Below are 16,280 nucleotides of genomic sequence, written 5' to 3'. Positions count from 1 at the left end.
GGAGGAGGAAGGAAACGGATCCGTTGGTGGCACGATGCGAGAAGTTGGAAGGCACTCTTCATGAGAGACACCGGAGATCACAAAATATGGAGAGCATCTGTCGTAAGCATCAGCCCTCAGTCACGATGAAGACACTCGACAGACAGAACGGGTGCATGGAGAGGACTTTCATATCCCAGGATGTCGTGTCAGACAATGTATTCTGAACCCTCCACCGCCTAAAGCACTGATGGTTTTTCGCGGTACAATAGCTCATCTCAAAGGGTTTGATATGAATACTGTCGTACAAATAAGACCCATTATCCTTAATATTGTTGGGAAGTCACCGAAATACCGTTTAAAATATATTGCTCATGAAAGAACAACTAATCATTTCACACAATTTCGATGTATATGTCATCTAATACAAAAACGTCACAAGACGTTGTACATGGGCATTACGTGGACAGTGATATACACACATTATATATTCTAAAGAAGTGACAATTAGTGATAGCCAAAGGAGATGAGGATGGTCCTGAGCCTTGACTTGAACAGGGGCCATGGAATTGACAGCACGTCTGGCTGGGAGGAGGAAGTTCCATATTGCGGGGGCAGCAGAGGAGACAGAGTGACCTTTAAACTCCAAACAAGAAACGGGTTGTTTTGAGATGGCCTACATGGCTCAGAGCACTGAGCGAGCAGTTCCAAAATTCTGGGCTCACATCGAGAGACCGAAAGACGAAATGCATGGATGACAGAACAAATGAACAAGGTTAGAAACTTAATTCAAACAGGGATGCATGCACCATAATAAAAAAAGGCTTTCTATTGAACCAGTTCAATGTTCTCAGCTTACTCTGGGACCTTTTTGCCAGTATCCAAAATGATGAAAAATAAGAAATGCCAGAAAGGGTAAAACCTATTCTTATGTTTCATAATTTTGTTCTCAGCCTGTTTACCAATTCCTTTACAAACAAACCTTCATGTATGTCTTTTTACTTAAGTTGGTATATGTCCAGGTCTCGCTTCTAAAAAAATGATTGTCACATGACAAACTCCTTTACAGCAGGGCATGTGAGACTCTGCACAGTTATCTGTAAAGAAGGCAATTGTTGGAACCTCAGTAGTAGTTCTATGATATCCTTTCCCAAGAGGCTATTCTCTAATAAGGGGTTGTGCGCTGCTTACTGCGATGGTTCCAATCGAGATTTCTTCATCGCGTGACATGATGCCGATACTAATAATCATCATCAGCCATGGCCACTCCACTGCTGGATGAAAGCTTTCCTAAGTCGCTGCCATCTCTTGCGATCCTGCAATGTAACAATCCGCCTAGCACCTGTATCACGAACTGATTGTGTTGCTCCATCTCCTTGGCAGACACACTCTTAGACACGTTCCATTCCTTGGCTGCCGATGATCCTCACCACAGCGAACTGTACTAAGTTTGAGTTGCGTATTTAAACTGCGCGTTCTTCAATCCACGTGCTCCTCTTCCGATTTTTGTTCCACTTCCTATTTCGTGAACGACCACGTTTCTGCGCCATGCGTCGTAGCAGGCAGCACGCACTGATGGAAATATTTATCGTTGTGTACCGATGGTATAATCGGTGATATATATAAAAAAAAATTAACCCGTAAAAACAAAGTTTTTCACTATAAATCCTTTATATGCGTGGCATCGGTTTTATTGTATTATTCATTTCTGTTTTTCTTGAGTAAGAGTTTCATTTTTATCACATTGGTATTTTAAATTAAATATGAATTTTTTTTTTCCTAAAGAGTGGAAAATTTTGGAATTTTCTTTCACGAAAATAAATTGTCACGCACAACGAGTCTGTGTGCAAAATGTCAGCTCGATTGGATCACGGGAAGTGGGTTAAAAAACGACCGAAAGATTTGCAGGGTCGTAAGCGCGCAAGCAAGCAAGTGAACTTAATATAAAGGATTTAAAAAAAGACACCAAACAGCCGTGACGTGGTATTCACGGTTGTAGATGATGGCCACAAAAGGAGCCTACGGCTCAGCGAGTGTGCCACGCATTGCCAGGAGCCAGACTGCCATAGGAGTGAGTTTTCTTGGGCTGGGCTATGCACACACACGGTGCCCTCTGTAACCACACATCCAGCGCTGGCGCTTGCACGTCGAGGCCGTGTTTAGCTAATGAACGAGCACGACCGGGTGCAATTACACAGGTAAGATCGCCCGTTCCCCGTAAAAGATCCTCGGTGTAGAGACGCGCGCGGAGAGTTATGCGCGACGCTTGGCCAATGCCCTTGGGTTTCCTTTGGGCAGCGATTGGCACCGGGCCATTGAATCTCCTGTCAAAGCACACAACGTCAGCCCGCACATACAAATGCAAAAAATACCGCGGCTCTCTCCGGGAAATAAACACCGAGGCATCGATAGCATCAGCTTTATAGCTCAGGCGTGCAGTGTTAATGATAATGCTTCATGGAAACGGCTGAGGGCCTTTGGGGGACAGATGTGAACCCACGAACGTGGCTTCCCGTTCACGCACGAGGTGTGCTCAGCGTGAAAACTGGAGTGCCTGAGCGTGAAAACCAGCATGTGGTAGCCGAAGTGATGGAACAATCCATCTATCCCCTGCACACGGGCTGATTGCATAGCAACATCACTCCGCGCAGGTTGATGATGATGATAATAATGAGTTGTAGTAACTGTAGATGATACATTATAATGTACAGTAATACAATTTGGGTTTATGTATCTAAATGCATTGGCACATGAAGGCACCACACACATTGGGTGACACACGCATGAGGATGATTGGAAAAGAGCAATTTTATGTTTATTTTCGGAGGAGAGTGCAAAAATGGCACGGAGATGGCCGTACGGTGAAGAAGTGATGACAGTGTGGTGAAGAAGTGATGTTAGTGTGGTGAAGAAATGATGACAGTGTGGTGAAGAAGTGATGTTAGTGTGGTGAAGAAGTGATGTTAGAGTGGTGAAGAAGTGATAACAGTATGGTGAAGAAGTCATGTTAGAGTGGTGAAGAAGTGATGGTAGTGTGGTGAAGATGAGATGGTAGAGTGGTGAAGAAGTGATGGTAGAGGTGAAGATGAGATGTTAGTGTGGTGAAGAAGTGATGGCTGTATGGTGAAGAAGTGATGACAGTGTGGTGAAGAAGTTATGTTAGTGTGGTGAAGAAGTTATGTTAGTGTGGTGAAGAAGTGATGTTAGTGTGGTAAAGAAGTTATGTTAGTGTGGTGAAGATGAGATGTTAGTGTATGGTGAAGAAGTGATGTCAGTGTGGTGAAGAAGTGATGTTAGTGTGGTGAAGAAGTTATGTTAGTGTGGTGAAGAAGTTATGTTAGTGTATGGTGAAGAAGTGATGTCAGTGTGGTGAAAAAGTGATGTTAGTGTGGTGAAGAAGTTATGTTAGTGTGGTGAAGATGAGATGTTAGTGTATGGTGAAGAAGTGATGACAGTGTGGTGAAGAAGTGATGGTGGTGTGGTGAAGAAGTGATGTTAGTGTGGTGAAGATGAGATGTTAGTGTGGTGTAGAAGTGATGGTAGAGGTGAAGAAGTGATGGTGGTATGGTGAAGAAGAGACGGCTGTATGATGAAGATGCGAAATTAAATGTTTTAACATTTGGGTTTCGTCAATAAAGCACACACGCTCCAAAGATGAAGCGATCTGATTTAAAACGTCTCTGGACAAGGATGTGCTGACTTTGACACTTGAACAGAGACGGCGATAGTCGCCGAGGAAACATCTTGAGCCTGGATTTGAATTGGGCAGATGACGTTAGCGTCACCGCGATGGATTCATAATGATGAGCATGATTAAATCAGACAATACTCCGCGTGTGTTATGATGGCGATGATACTACTTTGTTTTCATCGTGTTGATGATGAGGATTGAATAACATGCTTGTAGATGTGATTTCATGATTACGATAATGGTTACTTAAATTACTCACAATGACAACGCCATGTTTGTGCTTTTCGCAACGATAATTTGATGAATGGCTGCTGCTGATGATGATGCAATGAAAATATTAAACATTAAAGTGGTGAAAATTATGATAATGTTGAAGATGATGATGATGATGATACAAAGACACGTACGTCTTTGGTTTAGGCAACTAAAAATAACGGAGACTAACAGAGGCCATCCATATGAAGGAGGAAGATTTAAAAGATAAAACGTAGTTCCACAGGAATCAATCGCCGTGACGAAAATAATGGAAGGAGTGAAAGAAGTTTGTGTAGCCTCATCGTCAGCCGCCGTTTGGCAGCTGACGAAAGCGAAGCGAGATATATGAAGATGGGCAGGCAGGTAATTCAAGCTGAATGTTGTGAAGAGCCACATTAATCAGAATATGTATTTATACCGGAGGAATCCGATGAGCTAGAAAGCTCTATTTCACAGATGTCCAGTAGGGGCACAGGGTAAGAAGGTTGCAACAACAAACGGTACAAACACACGACAGTAGCGCAAAGCACAAGGGGGGTAAACAGATCACCTAAAACACACAAACACACACAAATACACAAACACACAAATACACAAACACACACAAATACACAAACACACAAATACACAAACACGCAAATACACAAATACACACACAAATACACAAACGCACAAACACACACAAATCCACAAACACACAAACACTGGTGGGGGGGCTGGTGGATGGGTGTGTGGTGGGGGGGTGGTGGGGGGGTGATGGGTGGGTGGCTGGTTGGGTGGGTGTGTGGTGGGGGGGTGGTGGGGGGGTGGTGGGTGGGTTGGCTGGTTGGGTGGGTGGGTGGTGGGTGGATGGTGGGTTGGTGGCTGGTGGGGGGGTGGTTGGTGGGTGGGTGGCTGGTGGGTGGCTGGTGGGGGGGGGTGGATGGTGGGGGGGTGGATGGTGGGGGGGTGACTGGTGGGGGGTGGATGGTGGGGGGGTGGCTGTTGGGGGGGTGGATGGTGGGGGAGTGGCTGGTGGGGGGGCTGGTGGGTGGCTGGTGGGGGGCTGGCTGGTGGGTGGGTGGGTGGTGGGGGGGTGAATGGTGGGTGGCTCACGCAAACCACCGCACATCCAAGCTCCGCGAACCAGGCATGAGGCCGCACGACCGCAAATTCCGGCTCTCGAATTAAAGAACGTACGTTTGACTTCTTTCGCACCGTACGTAGCCAGCCGTGCTCATCGGAGGGCCTACAGACACTTTGATTTTCCGCGGCATTTGAACGACCGGTTTTATACCGTGCTGGTTGTTGCTTTTATTACAGCAACACGCGAGCTCGTTAGTGCGCGCTGCGAAGCTCACTCATCCAGGCGACAGTTCGCGGAACACGATCCCAACGCAACTAAACAATTTAAGAGAGGTGGGGGAGAGGGGTTGTTCTGTTTAATTTGTTATAATAACGACGGTAATACGAATCATTCTTTTCAACTCGTTGTCAATACACTGCTCGTTAAGCGCCTCCCACGCCATGCCAATCGTGGGTGTTGTGTGACCATACTTCACCACATTGGTCAGTGGGAGTTGGTGAATGGGGACCTCACGACCAGTTCCGATTACACTCCCCACTGATGTTAGCTGCAATCAGGAATCGAGCTGTCGCCGAGTTCGTAAGTGCATCCCAATTATGTCGACTGCCATGGAAATAGTTCTCCACGATGTTGGAGACCTGCTGGCAGTGAAGAATTAAGCAATTATTTTAGTAATACATGGGGGCATATAATTAGATTTCTCCCTTGAAAGAGAGCCTGTTAGTCTCAATGGCCTCTAACCGGGTGTTATATGAGGGTCATCTATCTTCCGTTAACGTTGTATAGGACCAGCTGTTACGATGTACATGATGATTATTGCGTGTTGTGTACGCGGGTACCGGTCTGCGTGTGTGTGTGTGTATCGAATGCCCAACAACGTGCTTGGTGGCACACGAAGGTGGTCACGTAACCACAAACACGCAACTCAGATTCGCTCACCGCAGAGACAGTCAAAAGCGCACCGAGTCAGAGCCATTGCACACCCAAAAAAAATTTACCCGTAAAAACAAAGTTTTTCACTATAAATCCTTTATATGCGTAGCGGCTAGAGTCCTCTCGTCCTCTGGCTTGAGATGGCTGCCACCTATGGGTCAGATGATTGCCTGCCACCATTAAGCAATTGGTAATTAAATATTTTAAAAAAAATCCTAAAATGTAGAAAATTTTGGAGAAAACAATTTCACGAAAATAAATTATCACGCACAACGAGTCTGTGTGCAAAATGTCAGCTCGATTGGATCACGGGAAGTGGGTTAAAAAACGACCGAAAGATTTGCACGGTCGTAAGCGTGCAAGCAAGCAAGCAAGTGAACTTAATATAAAGGATTTTAAAAAACAACCACACGAGCTCATTATATTCCGTCTTTTACAATTACAAGGCAGCGTTTTATCAATGACACGGGTGCTGCGGCGAGCCTATTTGTATACACAATAGCGCACGTTGCATTTTGAACTCTAACCCCACTACCCATTGAGAGCGTGCGAGCACTGCCCACGGCAGGGATGGAGCCAGGAACTCGGCCCACAACGCAGGTGCGAGGTGGCTTGCTACTTTTCAGGACTGTGAGAGCTGGCGACGGCTTGGGGGAGGCCTTCATCCAGCAGTGGATTGATCATGGCTGCTGCTGATGGTGATGATGATGAACCCCGCGTATAATGCAGGCAGCTGTGCGTCTGCGCTCGCAATGTGCATGTCCACGTTGTGCACCTACGTGTAATGTGTGCACCGCACGTGCAGCACAATGTGCGTGCTTCACTCCACTAACCCGAGATGCCTCTTCCTGTGTCGCTGTCGGGTGAAGGGATCCCTGGAGATGGATTTGAGGCTTCATCAGTCCACCGGTACGTAACGGCCTGGGGGGGGGGGGGGGTGTGGGCGAGACGGGAGGGGAGGCACGGCACCCTTCATCTGTTTCATTCTCTGTGCCCACCGCAATCCCTCTGCACCTCCGATTATCACGGTTGGCTACGTGCGGTGCGAAAGAGGTTCAACGTACGTGCATGCACTCCTAACCATCCACCCTCTAGCGCGAAGGCTGTGAGCCAGGACAAAGAGATTATTGTTCGCTCAGTATCGTTCACTTCTTAAGCTGCTCTTCCCAAACACCCAGGCCATGCTCATGTGTGTGCGTACACAGCACAAGTAAAAAATAACTCACGTGCGCGTTTATACGCACTATTTAGAAGATCGAATCAACGAAGGAAAATGCAACCGCTTGCGAGTTGACAGTAAATGTGCGTGCCGTTTAAAAAGTGAAATCTCGCTGACCTCAAAAGCAAATAAAGCAATTGCCAAAAAACAGCGGGGATGCTTCGCTGCATGGAAGGAAAACAAATTTAAATCTTAACAGCTTTGCTCTAAAGCACAGGGGACAAAACAACTTTGGGTTGCTTTAGTGATTGCTACAGTCAGTTAATTAACACTGAATCCAAGCGGTCTGGCCATGATAATTCCTTACGGCAGGTGTTGCCAAGACAGGTGATTTAAAGAGCTCATATGCTCGGCACGGTGATTCGGTGCACTTCACGGAGAGCAGGGTTGCGTAACAATACGCGCGGGCTTCAGCATTCATCTTCATTTACCCTGACTGGAATCGAATATGACGCGATAAATAAATTGGGCCCCCGTGTCCCAGTGGAGCGCTTTTATATTTATTTTAGGTATCGATCAAAGCGCGCGGGTGGATTTGCGATGGAACTGGTGATTTTATTGTTTTAATTGCGCAAAAAGCCAGCGGATCTATAAGGACACGCGTGGGGAACACTCCGAGGCATCCCCGACGGACGGTTCAGTCGGAGATGTCAAAGACACACAAAGCGCGGGCATCATTGGGGCTGTTTCCACTGAAATATCTCAGAGAAATTAGCTGCTAAGTGCATCTAAAATCAGACAGCATTTTAGGTGGTTACCTTTTACGCACACAAAACTATTTTCATGAACGACCAATTTGGATGGAGCGGTAGCGAAGTGGTTTGTTTCACTATGCAGTGAATTTGACACCCTGAGTTTCGATTTAAAGGGTTTCATCTTCTTGGTTCTTTCGGTAAAATCACGTAGAAGGGAAATAATAAAATAATAAACATAAAACATAATAAAATAATTCTCACGACGTTTCGGCCACAAATCAAGCAGCCGTCCTCAGGTGAAGAACAGGGCTGTCGGAAAGACAGCATCTGAATGAAACTTGTCTTTCTGACAGACTGCGATGGTGTCAGGTACAGGAACTTTGGTGAATAAGGAAACCACATCAAAACTGACAAGCAGGTCGTCTGGGGACAGGGCAATCCCCTTGATTGTCGATACCAGGTCAGTAGAGTTTAGTACCGCAGAGGTGGTTTTTCCAGTGAAAGGCCGTAGGATTTCAGACAAAAAACGAGCCAGTTTATAGGTGGGGGAGTTGATAGTCGTGATTTTTATTTTACTTTTATTAATTTTAATTTTTTACCTACGTTACTTTACCGAAAAAACCTAAGAATATGAATCCTTGCAGTCACAAAAGCTTCAAATCTAGAATAAATGTATGACTTGGAGCAGTAACAAAGCCATTATGCGCATGGTGTGGTGGCTCCTCGGGTTGACCTCAGCCGTAGCAATGAAGGCTCTTGGCTGCCGACAGTAATTGTGCCAACGGATTACCGGCAGCCGGAAGCTACTGGCTACACGGTGGGTTTAACCGACCCCGGTGCCTCGGCTGTCATTCGTGTTGACGTTATCATAACAGTGGAGATGTCAGTTTTGTTGCCAGATAAAAGGGTAAAAAAACAATTCTCATATTTTTTTCTTCTGGCAAATGAGGTTCCGATGGTGTAAATGCTTAGCCCCGAGCTCTCATACTCTGATGGTGCGTTGTCTTTGAGTTGTGCGCCTTTTGGCGTCATCTGGTCCAACACCATGTGAGACTAGGCTCTAAGAAAAGCTGTCTCGGGTGTGGACCAATCAATTTCAAGGACAGTGCATACATTATTAGAGTTATGTTTTTTGTTTGCATTACGACTGCAGGTATTGTGGTCTATGCAAACATGACTCCTTGTACAAAAAGGTGTCAGTTTTGTTGCCAGATAAAATGGTAAAAAACCAATTATCAGTGGAGATGTATGTATACTTTATTTATTGAATGAAACTGTTGGGATACGTGAATTGATACCATTCTGATGAAAATTTGGGAATACATTTTCAGGGCATTGTCAGTGATAAATCGAGTGTACATCAAAGGTTGTTCGGGCTCGTTCACCTAACTGGACTGGCTTGACAATTTGTTTCTCTTTTGATTTAAAGCTTTCGTGACTGCAGGGATTCATATTCTTGGTTCTTTCGGTAAAGTCACGTAGAAGGGAAACAATAAAATAAATATAAAACAATACAATTCTCACGACGTTTCGACTGCAACACAAGCAATCATCGTTAGGTAAGAAAAACACAGCAAGAAAAAAATCTTGCTGTGTTTTTCACACCTGATGATGATTGCTTGTGTTGCAGTCGAAACGTCGTGAGGATTTTATTGTTTTATTGTTTTATATATTTTTTTATTTTATTGTTTCCCTTCTACGTGACTTTACCGAAAGAACCAAGAATATAATTTGTTTCTCCTTTGGAGTGTGTCCACCATGAGTCAGTAGAGCACACTTAGGAGTTACACTTAGGTGTGCGCCGTCCTTCAGAAGGGACGGCGAAAGGTGAAAGCAGCGTTTTTGGCGTCTCCTGACGGGACATTTTTTTTGCATCTTTATCGGCCATCGCATTTTCGTTTCATGGTCTATTTAACCGAGTGTAATAAGTAAAAAATCACTGACATAAGCAAGAGGCCCTTTGTGGGCAACATTTAGAGCTACTTATAATAAAGCTGCGCTGCACAAGTATAATCAATCAATAAGAAGCGTTTATTTAACGCCAAGAAATAATTTCATATTCCGTCGCTTCGACGAATGTATGTTGTTGTTTAGATCGTTTGTTAATAGAGGCTTGCCTGCGATTCAGCTTTCCTTGTTTGCAAATGTAATTGCACTCGTAATAGCGGGGTGAAACAAAACAGTGGTTTTAGATGTATGAACACCCATAAAGAGATTGGCTGAACAATGATATTTTTAGATTTAAAGCTTTCGTGACTGCAGGAATTCATCTTCTTGGTTCTTTCGGTAAAGTCACGTAGAATGGAAATAATAAAATAATAAAAATAAAACATAATAAAATAATTCTCACGACGTTTCGGCCACAACGCAAGCAGCCGTCCTCAGGTGAAGAATTCTTCACCTGAGGACGGCTGCTTGCCTGAGGACGGCTGCTTGCGTTGTGGCCGAAACGTCGTGAGATTTATTTTATTATGTTTTATTTTTATTATTTTATTATTTCCCTTCTACGTGACTTTACCGAAAGAACCAAGAAGAACAGTGATAATAAACGCGCCTCCGTGTTTGTGGATTGCGCTACGGTGTGTGAGGCAGTAGCATCTGAAACTAAATATCATTGTCATTATGCACAGTTCATTGACCTGAAGTAGAGAACAAAATACCCTAATATCTCACCATACGAATTGCAAGTCCCTTTTGCTTTGTAATAAAACAAATATTTGAATCGAGCGAGTGAAATAAAGGCCCGGAAACTGGGTACGACAATATTTTATTGGAATTTTCTTTCGGACAGCACATACCAGGGTTTGTTTCAGACACCACTGTGGCTATGACACGAAATCACCTATGAGTTAATGTAATGAAACTATGATATATTAAAAACATTTCATTACAATCCACTGCTGGATGAAGGCCTCCCCATGCCATGTGGATTGAGGTTGTTTAACCATGCTTCACCATGCTGGGCAATTTGGGTTTTGTGAAATGAGGCTCAGGGCGTTCAGATATAAGCTTGCTACTGGTGCCAATTGGGGTCAGAAATCGAACTCAGGTCGCTGGCTTCGCAGTTCAGTGCACGGACCACTGCACCACCGCTCCACCCTCAATTCAAGAATACTGAACATTAACCGCATGGCATTGTTGATCGTCGGACGTGAAAAAAACGGATGCGTGCACTGCGTCACCACTTAAAATATTAGCATTTTGGAATTTCCACGGGGAGAAGGGGGGCTGTTTGAAAGTAGAGATTTTAAATTTGATGCGCTTTCAAAACGGAGCTCTTTGCGTTGAAACATTTGAAGGGCACGCTCGTTTTTAAGTCAGCGTGCAGCTATGAAAGCTCTTGGCCAATAACCGTGCAAGGCGTGCGTGGATGCGATGGAGAAAAATAACGGACAGGTCTTTGAAAAATATAAATTGCAAGGCATGGCAAAGGAAAACCTGGAACACGTCGACGCATGAGGATGTACCGTCAGACACCTGCCGCTTATATTCAAACATGAAACGCTTTGTCAAAATAAGCTCTTCTCAAAACACACCCCATAAAGCATCGGCGTGTTATTTTCACTGGGATCAGTGAATATCGAAGCGCCCTTTGAAAGCCTCATATGTTGGAAGTTGGCTTTTTTTCATCAACATGGGTTATTTGCATTTATTTTATGTACACGAATAGAGGACGTGGTGTGTGTGTGTGAGCAGCGGTAGTGTAGTGGTTAGCGCGCTGCGCTATGAACCTGGCGACCCGAGTTCGATTCCTGCTCACAGCAAGCACCAGTGACGATTATCTGAACCGATACTCGGCCTCCCCTAGGTCGACTCAGCCTCAAACGAGTACCTGGTGCGATGTGTAAACATCGCCACTGGGGAGACAAAGGCGGTCGGGCGTGGTGTTGGCCACCCCACCCCCTTGTGTACTTTTCCGGCCTTCATAGGTGCTCACTAACAGCACTTGCCCCAACAGTCTGTTAAGGCTATACGGGGGACCTTTTTTTCGGTTTGTTTTGTCACGCGTTGAGGCCCATAACAGACACACGGCAACGCACGCGTGCGGTCTGTTTTGTTGGTTGTGTGCGTTTTGTTGCGAGGTCCAGATTTTATACGACCCAAGTTATTGGCGAGTCGGGATTTGCCCCTTTTTCTAAGCACATTTGAATGTCCCTTTTCAAGCCGTTAGCGTAAATGAGAATCTGACTCATCATTCATTCATGAGAACAATTTGCACACGGGTATTAATGCATCATATATTTATAACGTTGCTGATGGAGTTCACGAAGGCCACCCATCGTTGAGGTTCTCTGAGGAACCGAATTCCAACAAATGTGACCAAATAACAGAAAAGGCCCTACTTGGATGATTTGTTTAATTACAATTTGTTATCGTATTTTTTCCCTCGTGGGAGGAAAACAAAGGTCTGGATAAAAGCCTACACATGAGGGGGAAACACTCAAACCCACACGAAACAGCTCATCAATAGATCTACTTGCTATACTATCCCCATTGTTCAGGGGTTACAAATAGTACGGTTAAGTTTCGAGTGTAAACACAGAGCGCAGTTCAAGCGATGCATGAAAGAATTCCAGTTGCCAGGTGGATGGATCGGAGAGATGGTGATGAGGTGTTGATTGAGGAACAGCTGTGAAATCTGGCAGGAGGAATGAAGGTTGCCGACATTACAAGGTCGTACTCATCACACACAAAGTGCTTGCCACAAATGAACCACAATACTTTGATGATCTCGTCAAGGAGTATAAACCATCACGCGAACTCCGGTCATCCTCGCAGCGGCTTTTGGCTTCGCCATCGAACAAAGACGGTCACCGCATCGCGCGCTTTCAGATGCGCTTCTGCGGCTGTCTGGAACGCAAATAACTGGAGCTATGCACTTTTACATCTAGATTGAAAACGTATTTCTTTAGAATTTATTTTTGTGTTTAGATTGTTGTCCTTCCACCACACCTCCGATTACCACGTTTGGCTACGTACGATGCGGAACAAGTTCAACATACGGTGTATATACGTAAATAAAACTTAACAACGTCTTGTTTTACCAGATAAGACTCACTGAGCTACACAGCTCTTTTTCAGAAGCGACCTGGCCACAAATGATCGCTCAAACAAGTAGCTTATCACGGGGAAATATATCGCAGCCAAATACTTTGAACGCAATGTTTCTAAATGTGGAGGGGAAAAAACCGGAGGACCCGGAGAAAAATCCACGGGACCACGTGGAGAGACGCGGCAAGTCCACCGCAGCGTCCCTACACACATTACCAATCTAGATTTGAAGCTTTCGTGACTGCAAGTATTCATATTCTTAGTTTTTTTCCGTAAAGTCACGTAGGTAAAAAAAATGAAACATTAATAAAAGTAATAAAAAAAATCACGACGTTTCGGAGGCAACGTGACTTTATCGAAAAAAACCCAAGAATATGACACATTACCATGGCCAACACTTTCATCAGCTCGACATCCCCTTGTTGGTGGTGGAGAGAGGCATGTGAGTGGCGTCGGGGGGGGAGGGGAGTGGGCACCAGCACGCTCGTTTGTCCACGACTCCACGCAGAACCGGCCCTAGACCTTTGGGGGCCCTAAGCAAAATTTGGTTGGAGGCCCCTTTGATGTATGATTTTTTTCCACCCACTAGCTAGCAGTGACTCTAGGGGGCCCTCTGCTGGCCACGGGGCCCTTTGCAATTGCAAGGGTCGCTTAGTGGCTGGGCCGGCTCTGACTCCACGTCCGTGTGTGCGATGCCCACCGCAGTGGTGCGAGAGGTGGGCGGCTGGGAGGCGCCCGTGTTGGCGCTGGGCGCGCTCGCCATCGTGCTCGTGGCCGCCGCCAACCTCTGGCAGTTGTGGCGCTCGGGGGCCTCCACGCCGCGGGCCGCCCCCTTCACCAACTTCGACTGGCGATACCTGGAGGCCAAGTACGGGCGCGCGTGGGCCTCCGGAGCTCAGAGAGTAAGGAGTGGGGGGGGGGGGAAGGTGGGGAGGGGGAGGTGGGGGGGAAGTTGGGGGGGGGGAGGTGGGGTATGGAAAGGTGGGGGGTGGGGGGGAAGTTGGGGGGGGGAGGTGGGGGGGAAGGTGGGGGGGAAGGTGGGGAGTGGGGGGTGGGGAGGAAGGTGGGGGGTGGGGGGGAAGGTGGGAGGTGGGGGGGGAAGGTGGGGGGGAAAGTGGGGTATGGAAAGGTGGGAGGTGGGGGGGAAGGTGGGGGGGGGAAGGTGGGGGGGAAGGTGGGGTATGGAAAGGTGGGGGGTGGGGGGGAAGGTGGGGGGGGGAAGGTGGGGGGGGGAAGGTGGGGGGGGAAGGTGGGGGGGGAAGGTGGGGGGGGAAGGTGGGGGGGGAAGGTGGGGGGGGAAGTGGGGTATGGAAAGGTGGGAGGTGGGGGGGAAGATGGGGGGGAGGTGGGGGGGAAGGTGGGGTATGGAAAGGTGGGGGGTGGGGGGGAAGGTGGGGTATGGAAAGGTGGGGGGTGGGGGTGGGGAGAACGGGGGGGGGGGGGGATGTGGGTTTGGGAAGGTGAGTTGGGGAGGGAGATGGAGGGCGGGGTGGAAGTGGGGAAACACCTCTGAGCAATGCTGTGTGTATTCTTGGTTCTTTCGGTAAAGTCACGTATTATTTTATTATTTCCCTTCTACGTGATTTTACCGAAAGAACCAAGAATATGAATCCCTGCAGTCACGAAAGCTTTAAATCAAAATTCAATGCTGTGTGGTTGTTTTTTTTATTTTACCATTCAATAAATGATCACCATTGAGCCATAACGTGCATCACTGCGAAAACCACACGCAGGAGATTCATCACCACGATAAATACGCAATGCACTGACAGGTTATTGTCACATTTTCACTACCATCGTTAAGAGCGTGGTCGAGAACTGTGCATTGCCATCATCATCGTTTTAATCATAAACTTACGTATCGTGGTTTTTAATCAATTGTCGTCATCATCAACATTCTTATTTGACCCACTCGTCCAAACAAACGGGCAGAATACAAATACACAACCAACGACCCGCCAATTTAAAGCATGCGGCTCGTGATGAATGAACGAAGCTGCGCTGATCCCCTCCCCGCGGTCTCCCACCGCGTCTTGCGCCATCAGTGCCACGCGGCCAAGCCGGCGCATCATTCCCGCGACCACGCGGTGCGGGTGGTGGACGGGGGACCGCCGTACATCCTGGACCCCGCCGCCGCCGAAGACGACGACGACGACGGCACGGACGTCGTCGGCGAGCTGAGCTCCACCGCCCTCGACAGCTCCTTGTCCCGCCGCGGCTCGCTCGGCCGCTACGGCTCCATGGGCCGCTCCTTCTCGGCCGAGTCGCTCAATTCGGTGTCGTCAATCGGCCAGGACTTCGGCTGCTCGGAGGGCCCCGCGGCGCAGCTCGAGGTGTGCGTGGAGATGGAGGCCCGCGCGGGCCTCCTCGCCGTCACCCTGCTGCAGGGCAAGGAGCTTGGGGAGGCCGAGGGAGTCCCCGTGCACCGCTGCTTCGTGCAGCTCGGCCTGAGGCCCGGGAACCGCGTGGCGTGCACCTCCAAGGTGGGGGGCCCTCACCGGGACGTGGCCGGAGCCGGCCCAGGTTTTCTTCTTACCACCCGCCGTGGTTTTTTGTGAGCCGGGTTTCTCGACCTCGACTCTCTTGGCCCGCTGGACATAACCCAGCCTCATGGCTTTGGGCCACGACCATCGTGAGATGCTGTGATTTTGTAGGCTTGGGCTGAGATGCGGCGAGGAGATGGCAGAGCAGCTATGGATTTTGTTATTCCGTTTGTGGAGAGAAATATGTGAGCTTCATTCCATGTGTGGGGGTTTCCGCAGCTTCTCCAGTTTTCTCCTGAGGAATTGGCCAAACATCCCAACGCAGAAAAAAAAACTCGATGAACATTTTAGCCATAAATGCTATGTTTAAATTGATATCGCGTCATTCATGCCAACAGCAACCCACAACAGATGTAATATTAATACTAGCATAAGTACCCGGCGTTGCCCGGGTGAAAAATATATTTCTTAATAACCTTACATATATACACAGATGGGCTGCTACCCCTGCCCCCCCCCCCCCCAGCCACGATCTCCTGGGCCGCTGTGCAGTAATATGTACGGCCTATAGTGTGGTGGGGTGTCGAGGCCTAGTACCGTGCAGAGCCTCCGGCCTCGCCTAGATTGCCCACCCGGCTGAGGCTGGGTACCGGGGCCGTTACCCCCCCCCCCCCCGCGCTACAATAATACTGTGTAATCGCTATAATTTTATTATCTACCGACCCTATAATAGTAATTGCACACATTGTGGTGGGGGGGGAGTGAAGAGGACGTGAAACTTTGATGAATTTACCTCAGAGTCGCGTGTTAATGCGTGCGCATATTTTTAACGGGAATTAAAAATGGAGTCCACCCCGCAGCGAATGCGTCGTTACCCGTTGCCAGGGGCAACCGCCGTCCAATGAAA

At 47.5% G+C, this 16,280-nt stretch overlaps 1 protein-coding gene across 4 annotated transcripts in view; it reads left to right on the top strand.

The window, feature by feature from the left end:
• The window catches only part of SYT12 (synaptotagmin 12), an 80,327-nt gene that overhangs the window by 56,452 nt on the left and 7,595 nt on the right, over positions 1-16,280 (top strand). For all 4 annotated transcript variants that reach the window (XM_078858996.1, XM_078858998.1, XM_078858999.1 and 1 more), the window contains exons 2-4: positions 6,794-6,833; positions 13,596-13,792; positions 14,936-15,373. In XM_078858996.1, coding sequence (XP_078715122.1) covers positions 6,794-6,833; positions 13,596-13,792; positions 14,936-15,373 — 675 coding nt within the window. The remainder of the gene's footprint in view (positions 1-6,793; positions 6,834-13,595; positions 13,793-14,935; positions 15,374-16,280) is intronic.

Source organism: Lampetra fluviatilis, chromosome 8 (genome assembly GCF_964198595.1).
Source record: "Lampetra fluviatilis chromosome 8, kcLamFluv1.1, whole genome shotgun sequence".
Lineage (NCBI taxonomy): Eukaryota > Metazoa > Chordata > Hyperoartia > Petromyzontiformes > Petromyzontidae > Lampetra > Lampetra fluviatilis.
This window is presented reverse-complemented; position numbering and strand designations above follow the sequence as displayed.